General features: G+C 43.0%; 1 protein-coding gene across 2 annotated transcripts in view; it reads left to right on the forward strand.

Annotated features, from left to right (window-relative positions):
- LOC126419254 (protein spaetzle 5) overlaps positions 1 to 25,489 on the forward strand; it is a 341,611-nt gene that overhangs the window by 223,593 nt on the left and 92,529 nt on the right. For both annotated transcript variants that reach the window (XM_050086411.1, XM_050086412.1), the window contains exon 2: positions 2,889 to 3,052. In XM_050086411.1, coding sequence (XP_049942368.1) covers positions 2,889 to 3,052 — 164 coding nt within the window. The remainder of the gene's footprint in view (positions 1 to 2,888; positions 3,053 to 25,489) is intronic.

Here is a 25,489-nt window from a genome sequence, read left to right on the forward strand (position 1 = left end):
CTCTGCAGCGGATGGTGCGGTTACGAAATTTCCTGGCAGATTAAAGCTGTGTGCCGGACCGGGAGTCGAACCGAGAATCTGTACCTTTTTCGGGCAAGTGCTCTACTGATTGAGCTGTACAAGCACTACTCACGCCCTACACTCACAGTTTTACTTTCGCCAATATCTCATCTCCTAGCTTCCCAATTTCCAGAAGAAGGACTCGTGGAAGAAAGAAAATCGCAGAGATATGGTTTAGCTAATGCCTGGGAACAGGAGAACTTCTGAGAAGTTTGGATGTTAGAATATGAGATACTGGGGAAAGCACCACTGTGAGGACGAGTCGTGGGTAATGCTTGGGTCGCTCACTCGGTAGAGCGCTTGGCCGCTAAAGGCAAAGGCGGGTTCGATTCGCGGTCAGGCACACGGTTTTAATGTACCACAAAGTTTCAGATTTTAAGGTCTTTAAAATGTGACGGTGAATGTGGTGCAGCCTTGCGACTACTTTGTTTCCTAGATATTCGAATAGCTAGCACTCTCCGCGGATTCTGGAAACGCTGTCCCGACGCTGGCAATTTGGTTTAGTCACGACTATGACGACGATTGGTAGTCATCGAAAGCTGGAGTTTCGCCTTTCATTTGACGCTTATTCAGCGTCTGCACACTCACCAAAAAACAGCACTCGCCAAAATGGTAAAACAGTTGAGCAGTCCACACCCACATGTGGGAAACGCCCTCTCAGCTTCCTGCACTGGAAGACATAACTCGACTGATTACTGACGACCGAACGAGACAGCAGAGTGTTTAGCACACTGGACTCGCATTTGGGTGGACAACGGTTCAAACCGACGTCAGTCCATCCAGATTTAGGTTTTCTGTGATTTTCCTAAACCGCTGCAGGCAAATGCCTGGATGGTTCCTTTAAAAGGGTACGGCCGATTTCCCTTTTCATCCTTCCCTAATCCGAGGTTGTGTTCTGTATCTAATGACCTCAATGTCTACGGGACGTTAAACAGTAATCTCGTCCTCCTGATCAACGAAGGATCACCTTCACTTCTGAAATACACCATGGAAACTCCACTTTCACCCCAGGGCGCACACTACTTGAGCGCTCCACGAGGACTGCCGACTGATCCCCGATCTCTTCCAAACCGCTCCACGAAGTTATTTAACTATGAAGCTTTACAATCAGTCAGAATTAGGAGCATCACGTAGGCATTTCCGTTCACCATTTCCTGCTCTCGTTAATAGAGCTCTCGTATCATGCTCCCTTCTGGGAGAACTTTCGTAAGTTTCTCTGCCAGTGATGTTGGAACCCACAAGCCAAACTCGAGAAACTACTGAACGATAAATGAGAGTACTACCCACTTAGGAGAATTCTGGGAAAGACCAGCCCAAATAAAACAACCTCACCCTGCAAATGAAAACTGGTCGTGGCCAGTATAATAGCGGACTGGGCTGGCGCACATTGCGGCAAGGAAATGATATAAACTGCCGGGAAAAAAATAACACTCTCAAGTACTGTGTTCAGTGGCACCAGGGTATAAAATGTGCATACTGAAGGGTTGTTATGTTAGTGATTCACTTGCGACGGTCTTCGGCGATCAGAAGGCGCTTAGGAAGCCAGTCTGCACCCTCTGTTTTGAGTCTATAGGCAGTAACTGTACCGAGTTTAAAGATGAACAGTGTTTGCGGCATTCATCCGAGGGTACAACCATGCCCCACCAATAAGTACGTACTCCTGTTGAACAGCTTCAGCCATTTGATAAGGCTCGCATTGTGGGCCTCCGGGAGCTGGATGGATGTATCTGCGGATTGCTGCACATGTTTAGCACAGAGTACTGGTAGCGTGCCGCTGCATCGACAGCGGTCTGTAGAACAATCTCACATCTGCAAATCAGGCTCTGGACCTCCGCGTAATACCGACGCACTTCAAGACTGACGCACTGTGCGAGAGTCGGTGGCCGACCGAACATCATCCATGGACGAAACCCAACCACCCGTTGCGCCTGTTGCGTCATCAGCGAACATTGGGAACTTTGTGCTTGCAGCAGGCTTAAGATCAACTGTATCTCTGGTCGGATTACCAGCGACACCACCATACCACCAAGGATGGCAAATCTGATGACGTGAAAGATTTGACTGGAGAGTGGGATTGTGCTCTATCGTCTTTAGTGATGAGAGTACTTCTGTCTGTTAACGAGTGATGGACGCACACGTATATGGAGTAGACCTGGTGAGCTGTCTGTTCCAGAGTGCATTCGCCAACAACCCATAAGTCCCACACCAGACCTCATGGTGTGGGGAACCGTTAGTTACAGCTCGCGGTTGCATTTGTTGCTTCCCTACAGTAAAGTAACCAGTGCACATGGTGTTATCCCCAAGCTACTGCCATTTCTTCGACAGGAAGCTGATGTACTTTTTCAGCAGGACAATGCACACCCATATATGGCTGTTGTGACGCAACTTGCTCTACGTGATGTGCCCTGGCCAGGAAGATCACCCGATCTGTCGCCAATTGAACACGTTGGAACATGATTAAGCAAGAACTTGCTCGTTCTCGGGGGCCTGTAAGAACCAGTGCCGAACCGCAACAAATGGCGCAAGACATGAGCCAACCTATTGCAGGATACCATTCGGCACATTTACGATCGTGTGCATGCAAGACTACACCTCTGTGTTGCAGCTAGAGGGCGATACACTGTGTACTGATACCACTCTTTGGCACCCTTTACTGTAACATGCCGTTACTGTACAGTACAGTACAGTCCTACAATGGCATCTCACTTGTGAATAAAATTACCTTGTCCTTGTCCTTAAGAGTGTCGCATTTTTCTTCTGCAGTATATTAAAATTGTTCCATAAGCAAAGGGTGTGTCGAGGTAGTGCAGTGCCGGGCTCGGTTGCAGGTCTTGGGCGTGCTGCTGGCGGCGACCCCGCTGGCGTCGAGCCCCCAGTGCGACCACTACGGCGGCTGCCGCAGCTACCCCTTCCTGCCCGCGCCTCCCGGCAAGACGCCGTCCTGCGCCAAGCCGGGCGCCACCTTCTGCGAGAAGATCGACCATTACCCCACGTGAGTATCGCTAGTCCGCCTCGTTTGATGCTTTCATGCGCTACACACACAGAATAAAGCTCAACGCCACGAAGGTAGCCAATAATTGTCATTGTGATACAACCAAATGACTGGATTTTGAAACCAGAACGACAAGATGAATACGAAGTACCGTACTACCACTCCTAGAAACGCTCCTTCTCATCTGTCGTCTATAGGAGATTCTGCAGCATCGCGCGAAGCTCACTCGTGGCCGGGGAAAGAATCCGCCGTGTGGAGGCTAGTGAAACAAATTATGCAACTTGTTGCCCGTAGACTTCCTCCTAATCCAATGGTCGTCAAACTGTTTTGCTCAAGACCCACTAATCGTGTCTACATCTACATGGATACTCTGCAAATCACAATTAAGTGCCTGGCAGAGGGGTCATCGAACCACCTTCACAATTCTCTATTATTCCAATCTCGTACAGCGCGCGGAAAGAACGAACACCTATATCTTTCCTTACGAGCTTTGATTTCCCTTATTTTATCGTGGTGATCGTTTCTTCCTATGTAGGTCGGTGTCAACAAAATATTTTCGCATGGGAGGAATTTCGTGAGAAGATTCCGTCGCAACGAAAAACGCCTTTCTTTCAATGATGTCTAGCCCAAATCCTGTATTATTTCAGTGACACTCTATCCCATATTTCGCGATAATACAACACGTGCTGCCCTTCACTGAACTTTTTCGATGCACTACGTCAGTCTTATCTGGTAAGGATCCCACACCGCGCAGCAGTATTCTAAAAGAGAACGGACAAGCGTAGTGTAGACAATCTGATTAGTAGATCTGTTACATTTTGTAAGTGTCCTGCCAATAAAACGCAGTCTTTGGTTAGCCCTTCCCACAACACTTTCTATGCGTTCCTTCCAATTTAAGTTGTTTGTAATTGTAATTCTGAGGTATTTAGTTGAATTTAAGGCCTTTATATTTGACTGATTTATCGTGTAACCGAAGTTTAACGAGTTCCTTTTAGCACTCATGTGGATGACCTCACACTTTTCGTTATTTAGGGTCAACTGCCAATTTTCGCACAATTCTTTTCTAAATCGATTTGCAGTTTGTTTTGATTTTCTGATGACTTTATTACTCAATAAACGACAGCGTCATCTGCAAACAACGTAAGACGGCTGCTCAGATTGTATCCCAAATAGTTTATATAGATAAGGAACAGCAAAGGGCCTAAAACACTACCTTGGGGAACGCCAGAAATCACTTCTGTTTTACTCTATGAGTTTCTGTCAGTTACTACGAACTGTGACCTCTCTGACAGGAAGTCACAGGAAGTCACAAATCCAGTAACATAACTGGGACGATATTGTATAGGCACGCAATTTCTCTACAAGCTGCTTGTGTGGTACAGTGTCAAAAACCCTCTGGAAATGAAGAGATACGGAATCGATCTGAAATCCCTTATCAATAGCACTCAACACTTCATGCGAATAAAGAGCTAGTTGTGTTTCACAAGAACGATGTTTTCTAAACCCATGTTGACTGTGTGTCAATAGACCGATTTCTTCGAGGTAATTCATAATGTTCGAACACAATATATATTCCAGAATCCTGCGAAATCCCGGGCCGCATTTGTACGGATCTATTACAAGTCGTGCGATACCTCCTAATATAGCGACGGAGGTCCTTTCTCCAGTTGTGGTCCAGAAACTCATGAACTCAACAACTCGTTGGAAGTCTTCTGCAAAAATATTGATTCATGCTGCCTCTATAGTCGTCCACAATTCCGAAAATGTTGTCGGTGCAGGATTTTGTGTACGAACTGACCTCTCAAGTATGTCCCGTAAATGTACGATGGGATTCATGTCGCACGATCTGGGTGGCCAAAACATTCACTCGAATTATCCAGATATTCTTCAAACCAATCGCCAACAATTAAGGCCCAGTGACAAGGAACATTGTCATCCATAATGATTACTGGTTGTTCGTGAACATGAAGTCTACGAATGGCTGCAAATGGTCTTCAAGTTGCCGAACATACCCATTTTTCAGTCAATGATCGGTTTAGTTGGACCTGAGGACGCAGGCCATTCCAATGAAACACAGCCCACACCATTGCGAAGCCACCACCACCTTGCACAGTGCCTTGCTGACAACTTGATTCCATGGCTTCATGGGGTCTATGCCACACTCAAACCCTACCATCAGCTCTTACCATTTTAAATCGGGACTCATCTGACCAGGCCACCATTTTTCAGTCGTCTAGGGTCCAACCGACATGGTCACGAGCCCAGGAGAGGCTCTGCAGGCAATGTCGTACTTGTTAGCAAAGGCAGTCGCGTCGATAGTGTGCTGTCATAAACCATTAACGCCAAATTTCATCGCACTGTCCTAACGGACACGTTCGTCGTGCGTCCCACATTGATTTCTGCGGTTAGTACACGCATTGTTACTTGCCTGTTAGCACTAACAACTCCACGCAAACACCGCAACTCCCGGTCGTTAAGTGAAAGCCGTCGGCCACTGCGTCACCCGTATTGAGAGGTAAGGCCTCAAATTTCGTATTCTCGGCACACTCTTGACGCTCTGGGCCGCGTTCTAAGTCTGTTACTTCCCGTTATGTGGCCGTAATCACGTCGGAAAGCTTTTCACATGAATCATCTGAGTACAAATGACAGCTCCGAAAATGCAGTGCCCTTTCGCGCCTCGTGTACGCGATACTACTGCCATCTGTATACTTGTACACTGCTATCCCATAACATTTGTCACCTCAGTTTATTAATTGGTAACCTACATAAATATGTCATGAGTCCCCAGTATCTAGCTAAGGTAAGGACAGCATAAGTTGCTCATCATTCTCCAAGTACTGATCGTTAAAAGTCAGTACCATCCGGACCACTTCGTGTCGACTGTGGTCCGTTTCAGATAGCTGCCAATCTCAGCGATCTAACAGTTGCCACAGAGTAATTGCGTGATGAAGTGTTCATTGTTTTACGATTTGCACTTGTATTTATATGCACTACTCAATATGAGACACCGTTATAAAAGTTCGATAAATAATGTAAATGCCAAATTCCTTCTACTCACAGCATTGTATTCAACAGTATTAACTAATTTAATTTTCCTTGCGACAGATAATCGAAACATTTGAATATGCCCACCACTGTAATGAGTAATCAGAAACCATGTTATTTCCGTGTCAAAGTTTATTCCATGGCAGCTGATCGGTACGAGTCGCACATGCCCGTGAGTTTTCAGTACTGGAAGACAAACAGTAGCAGATTTCCCCTCTCACATCTACAGTTACCGCGCTACTAACCCCTCTACTCCTATGGTAAGCGGTCACCTTTACTTAGCGCACGACCGAATTCATCGTGGTCAATTACAATTACGCACAACTAGAAAGATTTCTGCTTCTGTAAGTATCTTAGTTTGTTACTAAGCAGGAAAACTACTATCTCAACACTCTCTTAACGTTAGTTGAGTTTTTTTTCGATATGTTAGGTAGCTGATAGACGCATATTATTATAAAATTCGACTAAGAACCGCGGGCCGGACAAATATTCGATTCAGGCCATATGCGGCCCGCGGACCACAGTTTGACAACCACTGTCCCATCCAATTGTTGATGGACATGACTTAATTCTCAGCACTGCTACAGTCTTAACATAAACCTCAGCCTTGCTTTGATCCGCGAGACAATGTTAAAATCGCCACTACTCCTTTACTGTTAACCAATGCCCTGTAGAAATGCAACTATCTTCAAAGCACTGTAATACCCGACCACAGTAGTGGAAAAAGAGCACCGCAAACCGTCACTTAGCCGTCTCCAACCGCTTTCTAGTGTCTCCTCCATAAACAATGCAGGATATCATCTAAACTTAAAGGAGAAAAGCACACACATAATAAATACCACAACTTTTCACTAGGAAAATCAGTATTTATTGCCTTATGTAAGACCTCGTTGTTAACAGACTCTACCTCCAGCTAGCTCAAGTCTCCATGTTTTGATATGAGACTTCCGTCCACCTAGCAAATTCTCGCACCCCGTCTCATAAAAACCAGAAAACGACATTTTGGTAACCGAGGATCTCATTCCCGACCTCACTCACATACGCAGTACTTGTAAAACTTCCGCCCCGCCCCACATGGCCCACAACTCCTGTCCTACCCTCGCGGAGGCTGCTGACTCACACCGAATTTGCAAGCTCCAAACCCGACCTACTAAACTCTTGTAAGGTGCAGTCCTTTCAGCCAATCACCCTCAAGAGCAGAATTTAGGTGCTTCACTTAGACATTTGCCGCTAACGCTCGTAGTTCTCCTCTAAGTCGCTGCCTTCAGCCTAATTTTCAACACTTTTATTGGCAAAATGTATTAAGCAACAACGGCCATTCTCACTTTTGAGAACAGCAGGTTCGGCTCAGTCTACCACCAATTTAGCCGACTTAGGGGGAGACCGGCGCATTATCTCGAGGCCGGAGAATAGCCCCCATACCGACGGGAGCGGCTCGGAAATGGTATATTACATGCTGACCATTACAACTGCGACATCATGAAGTCGCTTTGCAACAAACGTCTGTTGTGTACGTACACAACAGTAAGGAGACGTAGGATACAGAGTGGTATGGCAACTGGTGTTGTAGAAGAGCTGGACGGGAGTAGAAATGATTAGCGGATAAGTTAACAAAGTAAAGAGAAGATTTTATTTACTTGTATCTCTCCAAGCGCATGAAGACTCATTAGAAATAATGCAGTAGGGAATAGAGTCCAGATATCACAATGTAGCCAGGAAGAGGCTCTCTGAATTAAAGCACGAACGATGGTGCTGGTGCCACGACTAGTCAGCGTCTGCATTGCGCCTCATAGCGAAGTGGTTCTGAGTGCGAGTGGGCTATGTGGCTGCGTTCTATATCGCGGTGGCGGACAGCGTTTGTGGTGCAGAGCCACTGGAGTCATGGCTCAGCGGGCGTGCCCCATTGGGTCCGCCGGATACCGCACGACCGCCATTGGTGTCCGACGGAAATTTGCGTTTCCAACTTTATCACTCTTATGAGGCGGTATCGGCACATGACTCCACAATGTAAAATTGGCATTAAATGTATATTCTTGGATTTAAAAATCATTTCAGAGCAACTGCATGAAGTACATATAAGTAACGCCATCTACATTCTGTATATAAGGAAACATTACACAGTAGATTTCTCATTAAGAAACCGCATTTGAATGTTGGTTTGCTTGTGAGAAAATTGTGTTACTCTTCTTGTAAGGAAGACAACGTCTACTACCCAGTGTCGTATTCGGCAGCTGCTGGATCATGACCTACCTATACTGCAATTTATAGTACCTCAATATTGATGATCATGTTGCTTGGGATACAACGACTACCATGTGTATAGGGAATTTATGAGTTCAGGATCTCACGTAACTAGCGCCTGAGAGGACAGACATATTATATGCTCCGCCACGGAAGATCGTGCAGTCACATCACTTGCCTAAACTCAAAAAATGGATTTGTTTGCATTATCCACGCGCGCAGTGCGGCGACGTCTGGAGCGCCACAAACTGTCAGCATGGCGTAAATTGTTAAGGCTTCCCTTGATCCTGCAGCAGGAGGAGGCTTGCTGACAGAAGTAGGCCCAACGACACGGGACAAAAGAGCGGCATCACGTCAGCTTTCCAGGCGCGTATCTGGGTACAGCACCACAATGGACGATATGTACGTGTAGACTCCGAGGAGAACGAACGTGAAGAGACTGCATTCGTTATCGTCATACCCGCCCAGCAGTTGGCATGGTGGCATAGGGTGACATTGGGTACACAACACTATCATCTACGTTTCGTATAGCCTGCTGTTTGGACAGCACACGTTGCGTTTCTGACGTCTTAAGACGGATGGCTGTGTCCTGTCTTCGAGGTCTCCGTTACGTTATATTCCAACAAGGTAACGTAAGAGCTCATGTTGGCCGTACTATCCTGCTCGACCTCGATTCATAGGTGGTGTTAGAGAGTTTCCCTGGCTACCACGTTCTCGAAATCTCTCATCCATTCAGAACATCTGGTCTTGGGTTGTCGAAACATTGGCAAGTCAGCACTCGACAGCCACTACAACTGGAAAACTCTGGCATGCAGTTGAAGCATCATGGAAAGTTATACCCGTTCGACTCTATGTCCAACCAGGTTAGAGTCACTGTTCCTGCCAGAGGTTGCAGCTGTGTGTACTAAGTTTTGCTTCATGTCGACCCCCAGTTTAATTACGTATTCTTGTTAATATACTCTAAACACACGATTAGTAAAATTTCGTTACTTATATGCTTTATAGAGTCACAAATTTATAGCCAGTAATATATTTGCAGCTGTCCAAACATTTGCATCAGCCTCTACATTTCATCTTTGTGAACCACTTCATCAAGACTAATTCCGTCACGCATTGGGCGGTAAGAAAACAAGTTCCAGGAAAGCTATAATTTCTCTGATTTCACTTTCACTGTATGGTCATTAGGCATTGCTCCAGAAACGTATCGGGAAGAGAGAATAATATGCTTCTTGACTTGCACTACGAAGCTATCTTTTAAGGCTGAGGCATTCTGTGATGCAAAATACAATTCTTGCATCATTTCACACTGGTAATTGTCGAGTGGTATTATCGCACTTATGTGGCAAACAAGAGGCGTATGTAGTACCACTTTCCCATTATTGTCTATAGATTCAGTCAGTCCAACTTGCTGAAGTACCCATACTGGAAAAAAAATACTCCAGAGCTGATGGAGCGACAATGTTGCAAGTAACATCCGCGAGTGAATTATTGATTTGGACTTTACCACAAAATTAAGTTTATGTGCGGATAACACATTAAATCAATATCGATTCTAGTGATTAGTCACCGATGACTAAGCCAAGCAAATATGAGTGTTTTCGTCTATTTATGGATATTACATTTCATTTACAGATATCGATAGGCAGTTATCAGTCTTCCGCAAACTGATGTGATCTGTCGATCTTCCTACATTTCGGAACATTATTTTAATTGAGAGATTTCCCTACATACATCTCACAAGGGAATGGTCCAACATGACGAAACCTACCCTAAAAGTTTTCACGAGGGCATAATACAACGAAAAGAATGCACTGTCACAATTTTAGCTGCTAAGGCGCACTGCAAGTATTTTTTATGTTAAAGTTAGTCATTTTTGCCACACGAAAACCCGCTTATAACAGTCGTTTGTACAGCTCTTCCTGTCTAGAGTGCGATCGGCGAATAAGCAGAAGCAGCCGTGACAAGAGGATGTAGTGCTGCATAACTCAAAGCCCAAAGTGCTAGCACGTGAATTTTAAGCGACTAAACCACACCAAAAGTGTTTCAAATCATTATTTTTTTAAATAACTTGCAGTTCCTATCGACAGCTAAACTGTTGCAGATGTAACTGTTACACAAGTGACTAGCATAGGAAAGAAAATCAAGGCAGTGTATGATGTTACGTTACGGACGACTTCCATTCCATCGGGACTTTAATTTGTTGGCATTAAATATTTTAAATTTCTGTATCACAACTCTTATGGCAGTTTTTGGATAACTTATGTGTTGCTAACAATGAAATAGTTCCCTGTTGATGCCCTGTAGTCGTCACCTAAACGCGAAGTATCTATTGGATGACGAAAACAAACATTTTCCTTACACCAGGCCCACCTGATAAAAGAAAAACTAATGCATTCAGAAACTTCGCAGCAATTACTAGTTTTATTTAGACAGAACTGGAATGGAGTAAGACACTGTCGTGGCCATTTTTCTGCATATTTTGCTGCATACCAGGCATATTTGATTAAATTCGTAAAATGTGCAAACTGGAAATGCAGAAATGTTGATGGTGTTGAGACAGCAAGTAGCCACAAATTTATTTTCAGTTCCTTTATTCAAAAGGTGCCGTTACCGGTTTCGAATCATTGCTGCCTCAACACCATCAACATTTGTCTTCAAATAACAGCCACGGTCTCCAACCATGTCATCATATGACAAAATTGCAATGCAGAAATGACTGGATTAACAATACTGTTCCGCTGATAGGTCTGACAGTTTTCTGATAAATGCTTTACACTGTGAAACGTATTTTTTTTTTATTCATAGGCTGGAGCATATTATTGGCTCCGGGTGGTATCCGATTTATATTTCATCGTCCTCCTATAGACGAGGTGTCATTACGTCCAAACCAGGAGTCCTTCAAAAGCAATAAATAATTTTCCGCAAAAGATAAGAAGACGAATAGGATGTAACATTCAAAATTAATTTCGCTTAATTTTCCAGATTTCGTTACGTCGATTACAAGACTTGTGTTAAGCCAATAATGTACTGATGTGTCATAACATTCATCGATTGCACAAGTGACTGTCATTTTTCGCCCAAAATGATAAAGAGCGATTTGCACGATATCTGACTGATGATCGGCTTTATAATCAGTTTTTGGGGATAACAAAAAGCTTCGTCTTCACTTCAGCTATGAATTTCCCTGTAATATCACCTGTTAATGACATCTCCTCTACACATTTACTTGAAGTAAGCTTGGAAATTTTGCGACTTCCTAACCCGTATAATTTCCTGAATCTATTTAACTAGTTCTAAGATGCCTGAAAATCAGTAATGTCCATCTCATTTGCAATTCAGAGCCTCCAGTCTCGTAGACTTCCCTCGGTAACGGTGCACTGACACTCATGGGCAGTTCTATATCTTGCGAATAGTTTTTCTTTAACACTTTTGAGATGGTGCACATTTCGTGCATCGTGTAAAAATTTCTACCATTTATACAATTCTTTTTCAGATTTTACAAAATGAAATCGACTTTGCACATTGCTTAAGTTTATGCATTTCTCACTCCTTCGTTTAACCAAAATATTTACAGCCTTTTCTTTCTCACTGAAAGCTGTTAACGTAATTGTTTTCTTTGAGCTTGAAAGGTATTCTATTGTTTGTTCAGGACTTTAATTAGCACAAAACTTATCGTTAGAACGGCAATTCATAGAATCATCTAAGTTCTTTCCTGTTTCTTCTATTTCTACAGTTTCTAACGAAATGTCGACATCACTGAAACGAATGTCCAAGAAATTAACTAATAAATAAAATATACGTTCGACGTCAGGAGAAGTAGTTGATTTAGATTCATACCACATTCCTTGTCTTTCAACTTTGCGAGGTTGAAAACATTAACTGGATTCCACATTAGTGTGATAGTCTGCAGCCTGCACAAAGACAGATGCTATAAGCAAGCATATACCAAGAAATCGCAAACAAAATTAAATTAATTTAGTTTGGTCTGCTTTGTTAACATTTAGTGATACCTCAAAGACAACTGCTAATGGTTATGGACATTACATGAGTTGCAAATTCGAACGAACAGTAATTGTGAACAACTGACTCCGAGTGACTATCTACGGAAAATGAAATTCGCTTTACAGATTACAATGGCGTTGTCCTGTGTTAATCTGTTTATTGATGTGCTATCAACCAATGCTATGTGCCCGCCGTATTCATCATGCGCTACCTACTGCAGCTACGGCAGGGGTGTACGTTTCTCCAACAGCCTGGCGACCTATGAATTTGGCAAATTTCAACATATTTTTAAAAATACTTGCTGTGTGTGTTGGCAGCTAAATTTTTTACACTGTTTCTTTCGTTATATTCAACCTATACAAAAAATTTCGGGGCAGGTTTCGATAGGTCGAACTGGATAGCTCCCTTATCTGTCATACGGCAACAGCCTTACAGAGCTGGCGATGCTATCCCCCAGGTTATTTATACAAATGATGTAGAATGACAATCCCATCACTGTTTTCCTAGGAAAATCTCGGCACAATGTTCGCTTTCAGCTATGTTTCTTTCAGGAGTGCTAGTCCCGCAAGGTTCGTAGGAGAGCTTCTGTAAAGTTTGAAAGGTAAGAGACGAGGTACTGCCGCAGGTAAAGTTGTGAGGACGGGGCACGACTCGTGCTTGGGTAGCTCAGTTGGTAGAGCACTTGCCCGCGAAAGGCAAAAGTCCCGAGTTCGAGTCTCGGTCCGGCACACAGTTTTAATCTGCCAGGAAGTTTCATATGAGCACACCCTCCGCTGCAGAGTGAAAATCTCATTCTGGAAGCTGTTTCTCCTTTGACATGAACATTTTTGTATGAAGTCTTTATGCCAGCCGCAAGACTGCTTCGAAAATCTGAAAGAACAGTTAACATAATGGGGGGAATGCCATTAAAGATTTCCTACCCTTCACACTGGAAGGTTTTGATGCACTGACACGCCTTGACAACCTTCATACACACATTAATTTGATGATACGCTGACCGTACCTTACAAGTTTGTTACGAATATTAGGTGCATCAGCGGCGCCATTACACTTTCTTGGGGTATACAAGATGTTAACTTCGTTCCAGTTGAACATTCTCTGTTTAGTACATCGTACTGAGTTCTATTAGTCAAACATTCTTCGAGCAACACTAGAGTTGCGCTCTACCATTAGTTCTGGTACAGTACATGAATGACGCAACAAATAATAGGATTACCGGTAGTAAAGGTAGCACTGGTAGGGAAATAAATATGAATGCATTTATAATCGAAAAACTGGGATCCAACGATTTCTGTTTCTTTTTTGTTTGTTTGTTTTGTACATAATTAGAACTGCATGTCGTTCAGTATAAGTCCGTTGAGTACTTTATAGCCTCGCAAAATATAAAGTGCATTTTATAAGTAATAAAACTAGCTGATCGCGTAACTTCCACTGCTTTATGTGAAAAAAACATCTATTTTTGAAACAAGCAAAGGTGACATATGCTAAAACAAAAAATCTTTACAATTTTTCCTGTTTTTTGGTTTAGTATAACGTTCTTGATCATGATCAAAGGCAAGAGTTTCCTGTTATTATTGATCAGTTAGTTATGAATAACAGAAACATCTTTTATATAAGCTCGACGAAGTAGTTGAATCGATGTTTGAAATGTTTTTGTTTTGCGCTTTGTTTTTATTTTATCTTCTTTTGGGGGAAACTGCGTTTTCTAGCGCTATTTCATAAATCCGTACATATTTATTTTTTTATACTGCACCCCTCTGTTTCACGTTACAAATCAACAGTTTATGAATACAACCAGAGCTAACTATTGACGATTTCCACTTTGCTGTAAATACTTATTTTTAAGTAACAGACAGGAGGATAATGCAGAACAAAAATAATCCATACGTTGCCCAGCCCTTTATATATCCTCACTCAGTTTCTAGACGGCCTATCGTTTCTTGTTTCTCGGAGAACCTGGTAAGACAGTGATCGTTCACGCAGACAAAGCGATCGAAATGAGGCAATACCCGATGGATATGCAACACACATAATGTACAGGTAACGCAGTTACGATCTTAACTGAAGGAGGGTACTAGGAAAACTATCGTAGTTTACGCTTACTTGCAGTAGCCTACGATAGTTGTACAGTTCTAAGCAAGACTGACTTCTAAGATTATATTTCGTAGGATCGTATTTTGGTTATCATTCTATAATGTAGTACAGTGTCGAGCGCATTTCTGAAATGTAGGAAGACGGAATCTACCTGTTTTTCTGCATTTCCTGCCTGCTAGGTATCATATGTGAATTCAGCTATTTGAGTTTTCACACTAGTAGTTTATGCTGAACTCATGCAGTTTCTTTGAGGGATGCTTCTTTTCTTTTAGGTACTTTATAACGTTCGAACTTAAAATATACGATCCTACAAGAGACCTATGCCAGCGGTATTCTTCTATAATTCTGTGCATCATTTCTTTTATCCGTTTTGTAAATGGAATTGACCTGTTCTCTTTTCCAGTCACGCGTGGCACTCACTTCATGAGAGAGACTTAGTAAATGCGACGTGTATATGCAGATTGAAGCGACGATTGAAAGTTTGTACCAAGGCTGGGTCTGATTCGAATACAGTTGTCTTGCTCACTAGGCAGATGTGCTAACCACTACACCACCCTGTCACAGCGGCTTTGCATAACTGCATGGGCCACCCTAGCATGCCTCCCTCCTTACTCCAAATCCCCGTTCATGTCTCACCTCCACCCCCCCCCCCCCCCCCCCCCAGGAGACCCAGGTTCGAATTCTGACCTTGGTACAAGTCTTCATTGTCCCTTAAGTCTGCCTATATACATCACAGATGTTTGAGATTTGAAAAGGACTTTGGAATCACATAGTTTCATTTGATTAACGCACTTATGCCTGTGTTTCAGGCAGGATATCCTGTTTCGTTCGATGCTGAGATGCTTTTCCAATACACTTCGAGAGCCTCCGGAATGTTGTTCATGTTTAGGGCGAATACGTAGAAGGCCGAGGCGTGAATGGGAATTTGTATTGAGGAGGGAGGGGGGGCATGCTAGGGTAGACCGTGCATTGTGCAAAGCCACTGTGCCTGAGTGGCATAGCGGTTAGTGCACCTGCCTAGTGAGTAACAGATCTGAGATCGAATTCCGGCCCTACGTACAAATTTTCATTTGTCGCTTCAATCTGCACACATACATCACAGGTGTTCGAAGTTTGAAAATACCTCTGCAACCATATAGTTTCCTTTGATCGACAAATACAGTAGTGGTAGTAATTAGACCTCTACTTCTTTCTTTGCATCAAACGTCTATGGATGATAGATTACATCATGCGGTACAACTTTTGTCAGAGACGATATGGGAACCATGAGTAACCTGACAGACGTCATTACGGTAATCGAATTCTTGCCATACCCGTCCCAGCATGGCATCGTCGACTGTGACAGTCGCTTCCCGTATTCTCTCCCGGAGCTCTGCTACATCACGTGGTAGAGGCGGTACATACACCACATCTTTAATGTGTCTCCACAAAAATAGTCACACGGAGTGAGATCTGGGGATCAGGGAGGCCATTTCATGAAATAGCTGTCCCCTTCTATAGCACGGCCGATCCATCGATGAGGTAGCTCCGTATTTACGTACCCACGAACTCTCGTACTTGCTCCACATTCACTTCACTCACACAGGGACGTCCGCTTCTCTTTGGCGGGCACAAGCAATCCGTCGTAACGAATTTGTTGTGCCAGTGGTAAATGGTCTTCCTTGTTGGTGGCTTCTTACCGAACTTGGTTCCAAATATCCGTTGAACAGCTGTAGCACACTTGTTTTTGTCGAACTCCCACACACCTGAACTCGCCATGTTTGCGTCTAGCGCTGACTATCGTCAAATTACCAAACTACTATGTGGCGGTATACATGAAAAAAAAACTTGCAGAGTTTCTCTTCAAAATGACATATATATGATATCTGTACAATGTTTGGTTCTTGTGCAATAAATAATTCAAAGTGTTCCCGGACTTTATGTACGCCCCGTACCTTACTCCACTTAGACACACCCTTTCTTAAGGTTTTCTTATTGCAAATCACTCTACCAATTTACTGGGCTACAATGCACAACACCTAGTTAATAAAATCTCCTGATTCTGTAGAAACTCATCGTCCCAGAGCTGGCACGTGCTAAAGGACACCTAGCGTCGTCGGGAAGCGAAGAATTTGTCTGTAACGAAAGTTTTCCCCATAACGTAATCTATCGCCCCTAGGCGGTTGAGACGAAGACTATGAAACACCGTGTATGTCTTTCAGGAAACTCATGACACACGGGTGCATTAGAATAATTTATTAATTTGCTGCAGGTTTCGAACAACGAGTACCATCTGGCACGAAAAATTGGCTACTGCAAGTCACATGTCAATCATGCAGTGGCCTACCTTGTAGGCATCAGGATATCTGAAGACATGAAACAAGAAAGATAAGACAACTTGTGAACAACTTTCACATGGACGTTAAGAGTCTCGTTGCTCCAAAGGCTTTCCTACCAGTGACAGACGAGGCGGCAAATGGCTGTACAGACAGAGAAAGAGGCAGCTGGCTACCGCAGGCAGCAATTGTATTCAGATGAGCTGCCGACACCCAAGACCACTGCTGCCATGTCGCTGGGAAACGAACCGCAGCTCCCAAGCGCTAAATTAACACGTGTTCGTTAAAGCGTCCGCAACGTCCGAATCGTCACCGATCTGAAGGACGATTAGCCAAACATGAAGAGACAGTTTACCGGTTTTTTACTGACGGAAAATGTGTAATCCTGTTTTCTCGTAGTTCTCTGCTCCCCTGCCCTAGGATTAGACATTTATTTCAAAGCGTAACTTGTAATCTAGCAAATACTCCACGAGACCATGACGCTGTAGCTCTATGTTATGCGTATACACATCGTCATGACGAACATGTGCTTACAAATATTAAAGAAACATACAATGTCTAGCAGCATTATTACAAGGAACTTTCTTCGGAGGCATCCTGAGGTATTAACTCGTAGAATTCGTGTCAGATTCTACCGTACTTATGATACGCCAGTTGTCCAACTGACGGCCATCCTTTCAATGAAACAATGTCACGGATGGTTGTTACAATAAGAGCAAAAAACAGTACACCATTTCAGCCATAGATGGCCACAAGGCGAACCGCTGAAATACAATGCTTAGCTGAAAGTCTGATTCAGCGACATACCTACAAGAACATAAAGAGAATGTCTCACTCTCCACATTAACCACAGTTTACAACACACACTGCAGTTATAAGAGCTTGAAATGATTCAGTGAGAAGATGGTTTTAGCATTAGCATTCCACATGTTACGTGTGGCGCTTCCCACAGCTTATGGAGGCACCGGAGAAAAATTCACACATAGAACACAACTACAAAGACTTTGGCGTCGGATTTCTTGGATAAAATATTCTTGGGTAACTTTAAATTCGGATAAAATTCCAAGCTTTCGATGACTGCCTCCATCATTGTCGCTAAGAGCTAAGTCTGACTGTCGTAAAGTAGAAATGCCCCCACTTCGACGCTCAGAGGACTACATTTGAGTGGCTAGATAACGTCACGGACATGGTGCATGCTGAGGTTGCGTCCTTCATCCACAGAATGCGTTTGCGCTGATGTTGCGGGCTTTCAGACAATAGGAAATGAATTGATGTTGGTGGCCCTCAGCTACGTACCCTCCGACTCAACGTTGAAATATTAAAAGTTTTGGCTGGTTTCGTTGTCTAGGGGCTGGGATACGTAGTTGCCGCATTACAGGCTAAATACTGCTAAGTCTACAGTATGCGATAAGAATACATACATGAATCGTATGGTCAAAAGTTTCTATCACTCGGCAACTGCGAATTATGAATGTAACATATAAATTTATAAATGAAATATTTCAATTAAATAAAATCTGCAGGTACTAACTTAACGACTATAAATGATGAGTAAAATAGTAGAAGTACTTTTGAGAATGCGGTATATTTCTGCAAAACACTTATTGGTGTCGATGGTCCCGCAATTAAATAAAAGTTGAATTACAGGGAAACAATAGATTCCTACTTCACGTGATCAGTTATGAACAACAACACAGCTCGCGAGATATTCTCTTCTAAACACACACTACGTCTTCACTGTAAGAGCCACGGAAATCTCACAAGTGCACAAGTTGGCACTTCGAAGTATTTCTATCTGCCACAACTCCGCGCAAACCGCTCCACACTCCAAGTCTTTCCCACGACCGTGCATCGCACCTTCGCGTCCCGCACTTCCCGTGTCCCGTGCCGAACTCTTCACCTGAACTCGCTTCCATCCAGTCTCCCCATTCACGAGCGCTGTAATTGGCTAGAGCACTCGCGCCATGTCTTCATGCTAACGCACCCAAACATAATGAAACACGTTCGAAGTACTGGATTTACATTTAAATAACTTGAAATTAAATAAATATTCATGGCTGGACCATAAACACGCTCTAACACACATTATTAGATACATAAACAAATTAAATAAACATATATCAAAGGAATAGAATATAAAGGTAGGCCAGTAGCCTAATGTCTCTGTGCTTTCAAAAACACAGTAAATATTTAACCAATTTCTTCATGGATAGTATACATCGGATATAAACAGGACTTAGATGAATAAATATATTTATAAGCATGCTACTACCGTTTTTTCATGTAACTGTGGAGTACTTATGGCCTGACGCGATCGACGGTAATCGGCCACTTTGACCTCCAACTATTCAAGTTACATGCCTGTAATTCATACCAATTTAGGTTTACAGTAATAGCTTTCTAAAGACACAGCGATCGACAAAATCGGATGTAGCGTTTATATTTTGGAAATTCGTTGCTGGGCATTACTTGTTAATTTACCGTCAAATACTAAACTCTAAACTAATAAAAATATTGAAAATCTCATTACATCATCAGAATCGTTGTACAAATAATAGTAATGTACATGTTTCTTTTTGAGGTATCATGATTCATCTGACTACCATTAATTTATATACGAACTGTGAAATGTCTGCCATGATGATTTCACAAAGTCCGCCATCTTTGGCACTCTCGGCGTACAAGTCTCACCACGGAATTCCCAACCACGCGGCTGGACCGGCCAACGTTTGGCACCACGTGGTCCGGCTATTGCGCGGCATCATGCGGTTGCTAACGAGCCGCGGGTTTAACGAACGTCCTGAGCGGCCGCCTCAACTCCGAACATATATTTCAGGGCGCCACAATTCGCCCGTTACCTCACAATGTCCAGCGTCTCTTGCAGTGCTATCACTTGCATCAGGCACAAACCTATGAGAAGTCTTCCTCTGTGTTCTTCCTTTATCTTCCATTCGTTGCTAAGTGCGTAGTCGGAGTCTCTATTGAAGTTGTTACCTTATAGTCTGTTTTCCACTGTTTCCCTTATCGGAGTCCTAACAGTTTGATGTATGAGCCAGAATTCTAGTATGTTCGAATATAATCTCGTGTCTGTTTAGCAAACTGTGCTCGGCTACCGCTGATTTTTCAAAATTCTTATAATCAAGGTGAAGCACATCTTCAACACAGCGATCGGCAGTAGTTCTTACAAATTGGCGTACATAACGGCTGACACACTCGCAAGGAATATTATAAAATTCTCGTAGTCTCAGGTTGAGAGTATCTTTAACAGGTTGCAACATTTCTGCAACTTTTCTGGGAGGCCAGAAGACTGGTCTGATTCTTTGCCTGCTTAGGACTGTGTCTTGCTAGTTCTTGCACCGTAGGGTGGAAGTAGTGCTATGTGTTGGTGTTCCTGACTTGGTTGAATGACATCGCGTATTGCTTTCCTCGACAGCGTTAACTTAATATCAAGGACAGAATACCCATCCTTCTGAACATCACCGTTAGATGACTAATATCTGAGGCGAGATAGTCCTGTCTCTCTGTATTAGGATGATCCGGATGATGAAAGCTGCAGCCGTTGACATATACAGTAGGTCTCCATGTATCGATATTTGATACAAGAACGGTGGCGTCGTACATCTGCTTTCCTTTTGACCAACACATCTAAGAAAGCAACTTCCCGTGCTTCTCCATCCCTGCTGTATATCTTATGGCTGGATGGCTACCGTTCGTATGGTGGATAATTACTGCAGAGTCTCACAATGTATCGTCATGGTGAAACTCAGTCCAACGCTCGTGCTTCGAAATCCTCCACTAAAAGTTAGCTACGGCTAGTGACAGTAACAAATTAAGGAAATTTCATTAATCGTTTCATAATAATTTCCATTGTACAAAAAATAGAGGATCGTCAAGGTCTGTCGAAATAATTTTGAAATATCGTGGGAGAAATGAGGGGGAAATAGTTTTAATGTATCTTTATACTGATGCGTTCAGAAACAGGTATACCACGTTGACGCTTACCACATCTTCATTTGGGCCTACCCTCATTTGCTTTGTAATATGTACAAACACTTCTGAGTTCTTAACATTGTGGACAAATACAGATGCCAATAATATTTTGTCAGCCTCAATGTAGAAGAGCCGATAACGCTAACAATTGGACACAGCGGTACGCAATTTTGTTTATTTTAAGCAGACGTACAACCTGGGTGGCCCAGATGTTCTTGGTATCAAATTCTACAGTTCGTTGATGAGGCTAGAGTTCTGCAGAAGCTTCCCTGTCTTCTACTGTAGCTCAGTGTCATTGTGGGATACGGTTACGAAGCCCGTATATACTATCTCTCAGTAATAGAAACAGTTTTTATGGCAATCTGTAGCATTGAGGACAGCGGTAGTATTCCGTTGGCATTCGGCTAATAAGACAACTAACTCTTCATCCTTCTTGGGATTTCAAGCGAGTTTGAAGCAGTAAGTCCACCGAGAACTTTTTTATCCATCAAATAATTCGATCGAGATGATCGCGCAAATCACAGTTCTAATATATTCTGAGGAATTTAGGAGTCAGGAAAATACACTTCCATCATTCAAAGGAACAAAGAAATCCTTTCCCCCTTAAGGAAGATGATCATTGGGTGGGCTTGATCTTCGAGACGGATCCATTATCAATTCGGTTAGATATAGAAGTTAAGAGATCCTCCTAGCTCGATTAACGTTTCCAGAGAATTCTACAAACACATTTCCCTCATCATAACGCTATTATCACTGCCAGTTTGCATTAACTTATCCACGATGCTGGTGGCTGTGCTCCGTATCTGTGGATTAAATTAAATGTTTGTTCAATTTTGGTAAACATTTTTGGATTACAGTGATCAATTAATTGTTATATTTAGATTAAAGTTCAGTCTTGATCACGTTATGTCTGTTTTAATGAGTAACCGGTTTCGGTTTTTTCTATAAAACCATCATCAGACCCATTGGCTCCCTTGGATTGGTAGGTGGAGCTCTCCTTGCTGCTGTGCAACAAAAGGAGTAGAAAAATTTCCGAAGACTCATAATTTGTTTTTGCTTGTTTGTTCACAAAGAAAACAGTGAACTTTCCCTGCCTCAGTAACCTGCAGCGTGCCTGGTCGAGCGCATTTTCAATTGCAACCAAAGCCGAAAATAGGTTTATGACAGTTGTCCCTGAAGATGGCTATCAGGCCAAAATAAGCCTATGGTACTAAACAATATAATCGGACACAGGAGTGTCACGGTCTCATAGCATAATATGTAATGTCCTTAAAGGAAAAAATGATAACACCGACCAAAATTTACGTGTTCGGAAGTCTTTTTTGAAGGTATTTGTCTGGACTGTAGCCTCGCCTTGTATGGAAGCAAGATGTGGACGATGGACAATCTGAAACGTTACCTTCATTCGTACCTCTGAGCTTCCGTGGCGGCGCGCGAGTCAGATTAAGCGATGTTCTGCTCCGCGGGTTTAATCGGCAACGATTATTGGCGTACCGAATTAAACATCTGCTTTGCTACATTATCTGTCATTCTAAATAACGATAGCTAGCCCCGGAGTGATCCGGTGACTTGGTTAAACCTCTCACCGGTTATTATCTACTTTTAGGAAACATTCCGAGATTCGAACACCGGACTGGAAAATATTCATCGCAGTCAGCAAGTGATTGCTAGCAAATATATATATATATATATATATATATATATATATATATATATATATATATATATATGTGTATATATATATATATGGTTCAAATGGATCTAAGCACTAGGTTCAAATGGCTCTAAGCACTATGAGACTTAACATCTGAGGTCATCCGTCCCCTAGACTTAGAAGTACTTAAACCTAACTAACCTAAGGACATGACACACATCCATTCACGAGGCAGGATGCGAACTTGCGACCGTAGCGGTGTTGCGGTTCCAGTCATTTAATTGTTCGTTTCTTGCTTTCGACGGGACGTTACCCATTCAAGAGGATTAGAGTAAGACTGGCGCATCAGCTTCATGCCGAACAAAAACACCTTTCCCTACAAATGTGAACTGGCCGATATGACTACAATAGGGGACAAGGCTAACAGACATGGGCGCACAGGAAATGGTTGTTTATAAATTCAGACAACAAGAGAACGCAAGTATAAAGTTTTGCTTTTTATCTGTCGTGGCACGGGAACCTACGTATAATGGGTGCTTTCGTTATAAACTGTTTATGGTATTTTCACCTGTAAAAATCCTGGCATGTGTCGCCATATACAATGTGACGTTATTTTATTAAATCGTTTATGAGCTGTAAAGCGTTAGTTTTCATATGCATAGTTGAATCACGGAACATATTTTGTGTTCAGACATAATGACCCTTCTAGACTCTGAGAAGTTCATCTGCAGAACCTAGCATGGTTTTAGGAAACAGCGGTCATGTGAGACACAGCTGGCCCTCTTTGTGCATGATATACAACAGGCTCTACATACCGGCTCCCAGATTGATGCTATATTTCTCGACTTTCGAAAGGCTTTCGACTCAGTTCCGCACTGTTTCTTGCTCCAAAACGTGCGCGCTTACCGTCTATCCGATGACATATGCGGTTGGATAGAAAGTTTTCTAACAGACAGGGAGCAGTATGTTGTCCTGAACGGGGTGACTTAAACATAAACAAACGTAGCTTCAGGTGTGCCCCAGGGCAGCGTAATAGGTCCGCTGCTTTTTACGATTTACATAAACGATCTGGTTAATGGTACTGACAGCGGCATTGGACTGTTTGCCGATGATGCTGTAATCTACAGGGAAGTAGTATCACACGAAAGTTGTGAACAAATCAATGAGAATTTGCAAAAAATAAATGCGTTGTGTAGTGACTGGCAGTTCTTTCAATATTAGTAAGTGTAACCTACTGCGTATAACTTGTCGAAAATCTCCATTAATGTAAGAGTGCAAAATAAATGCCCAGTCTTTGGAAGCGGTAACATCCGTCAAGTATCTAGGTGTGACTATTCGAAACGATCTCAAATGGAATGATCAGCTTACGCAAGTAACGGGTAAGGCAAACTTTAGATTGCGGTTTATTCGTAGAATCCTTCAACAAAGGAAATAGTTTACAATACGTTAGTTCGTCCAGTCTTATTGTTCGTCTGTATGGGACCCTTACCAGTTGAGTCTGATTCAAGAGATTGAGAAGGTCCAAACAAGAGCAGCAGGATTCATGACTGGTACATTCAGCCATCGCGAGAGCGTTACAGATCTCATAGAAAGTTTGAACTAAGTTTGAACTGGTACACACTTGTAGATAGACGACGCGCTAAACGGAAGGGGCTGCTCACTAAATTACGAAATCCGATCTTCACCGAGGATGTAGAGCATATATTACTACCTCCAACTTTCAAATAGCGCAATGATCACCATTCAAAAATAAGGGAAATTATAGCTCGTACTGAGGCGTTCAGTCGTTTTTCCTCGCGCGATCTGCGAGTGGAACAAGAGCGGAGGGTGGGGGAGGGGGGGGGGGGGGGGGGGAATATGACTTTAGCGCGAATTGTGTCTTCTGCCACACACCGCTTGGTGGCTAGCGGAGTATATATGTAGATGTAGAATTTTTTGTATCTGTTCACGTGATTTTTCTTACCCGACTGTCAGGAAAAGTTACTGAGAGAATCTGCGACAGGCAAACTTGAATCTTGGTTAATGAAATTTTCCAATTTGTTTCTGGCACCTACTGTTATCATATACTATTACCACTGACTGCACCACATTGTTTCACTTTGTTCACCACGTTTTTAAAGTAAAAAATGTTCAATAATTTTCTTGCTCAATTGTCACACCCGTCTTGAGCCCTCGGTGTTCTGTCGTATTATCTCAGTATATCTCAATGTTTGTGTAGCACTCCCGTACCATTCACCGTCGTCACTCTCACATTTAGTATTCTCGCCTCTGTTCTTTTGCCCCGCCTCTCTTGTCTTTTGACGCTACTGACACTGCTGTGGCGTCCGCTTCCCAGCAATTTAGCTTCCTTACGTCGCACGTTCTGATTCCCGCCAATAGATCCACATGGTTTCATATGACGTGCCGACGAATACAATATTCTTCTAAACAATTTCCTTTTCTTAAACGGACATTTTGCTATCAAACTTCTGCAGAAAAACGAGGTCGATTTCTTTTCCTATATAACAGTTTTAATTATTCATCAATCAATTAAAATGTGAGGTGACATCGAGGTCTGAGAAGATACGAAGCTCTTGAAATTGGTGTTACAGAAGATCGAACAACTATTTCTGAGGTACGAAATCAACTGGGAAAAAATAGAAATTTATAGCACAATATGATTAAGGGAACGGGCCAGTTGATAGGGCACATGCTGGCATCAAGGAGTAGTAAATTTGGTAATGGAGTCAAGAGTGGGAGAGCGGGAGGGAGATATTGTAGAGGGAGACCACAGCTTGACTATTGACTGCAGTAAGAAGGTTCAGATGGATACAGGCTGCAGTACAACACTCTAGGGAGGACAGCTACATCAGACCAGTCTTCCGACTGAAGACAACAACAGCAACAGCGACACAGTTGTAGGCGACTGTGATGAAAGTAGTCATGTCTAATATTAGCAGACAGCTGACCTAGTGACAGTAGCGGCCCGCAGACTCGGAGAGCAGTGCGTCGGCAGATGGGCAGTGCGTGCCCGAGGCTGACCCAGATGTGGCGGAGAAAGCTCGGGACTACCTATACCTGACCGCGTACGCCATTCGCTTTCATCCGGCGGCCTCG

Source organism: Schistocerca serialis, chromosome 9 (genome assembly GCF_023864345.2).
Source record: "Schistocerca serialis cubense isolate TAMUIC-IGC-003099 chromosome 9, iqSchSeri2.2, whole genome shotgun sequence".
In the NCBI taxonomy this organism is placed as follows: domain Eukaryota; kingdom Metazoa; phylum Arthropoda; class Insecta; order Orthoptera; family Acrididae; genus Schistocerca; species Schistocerca serialis.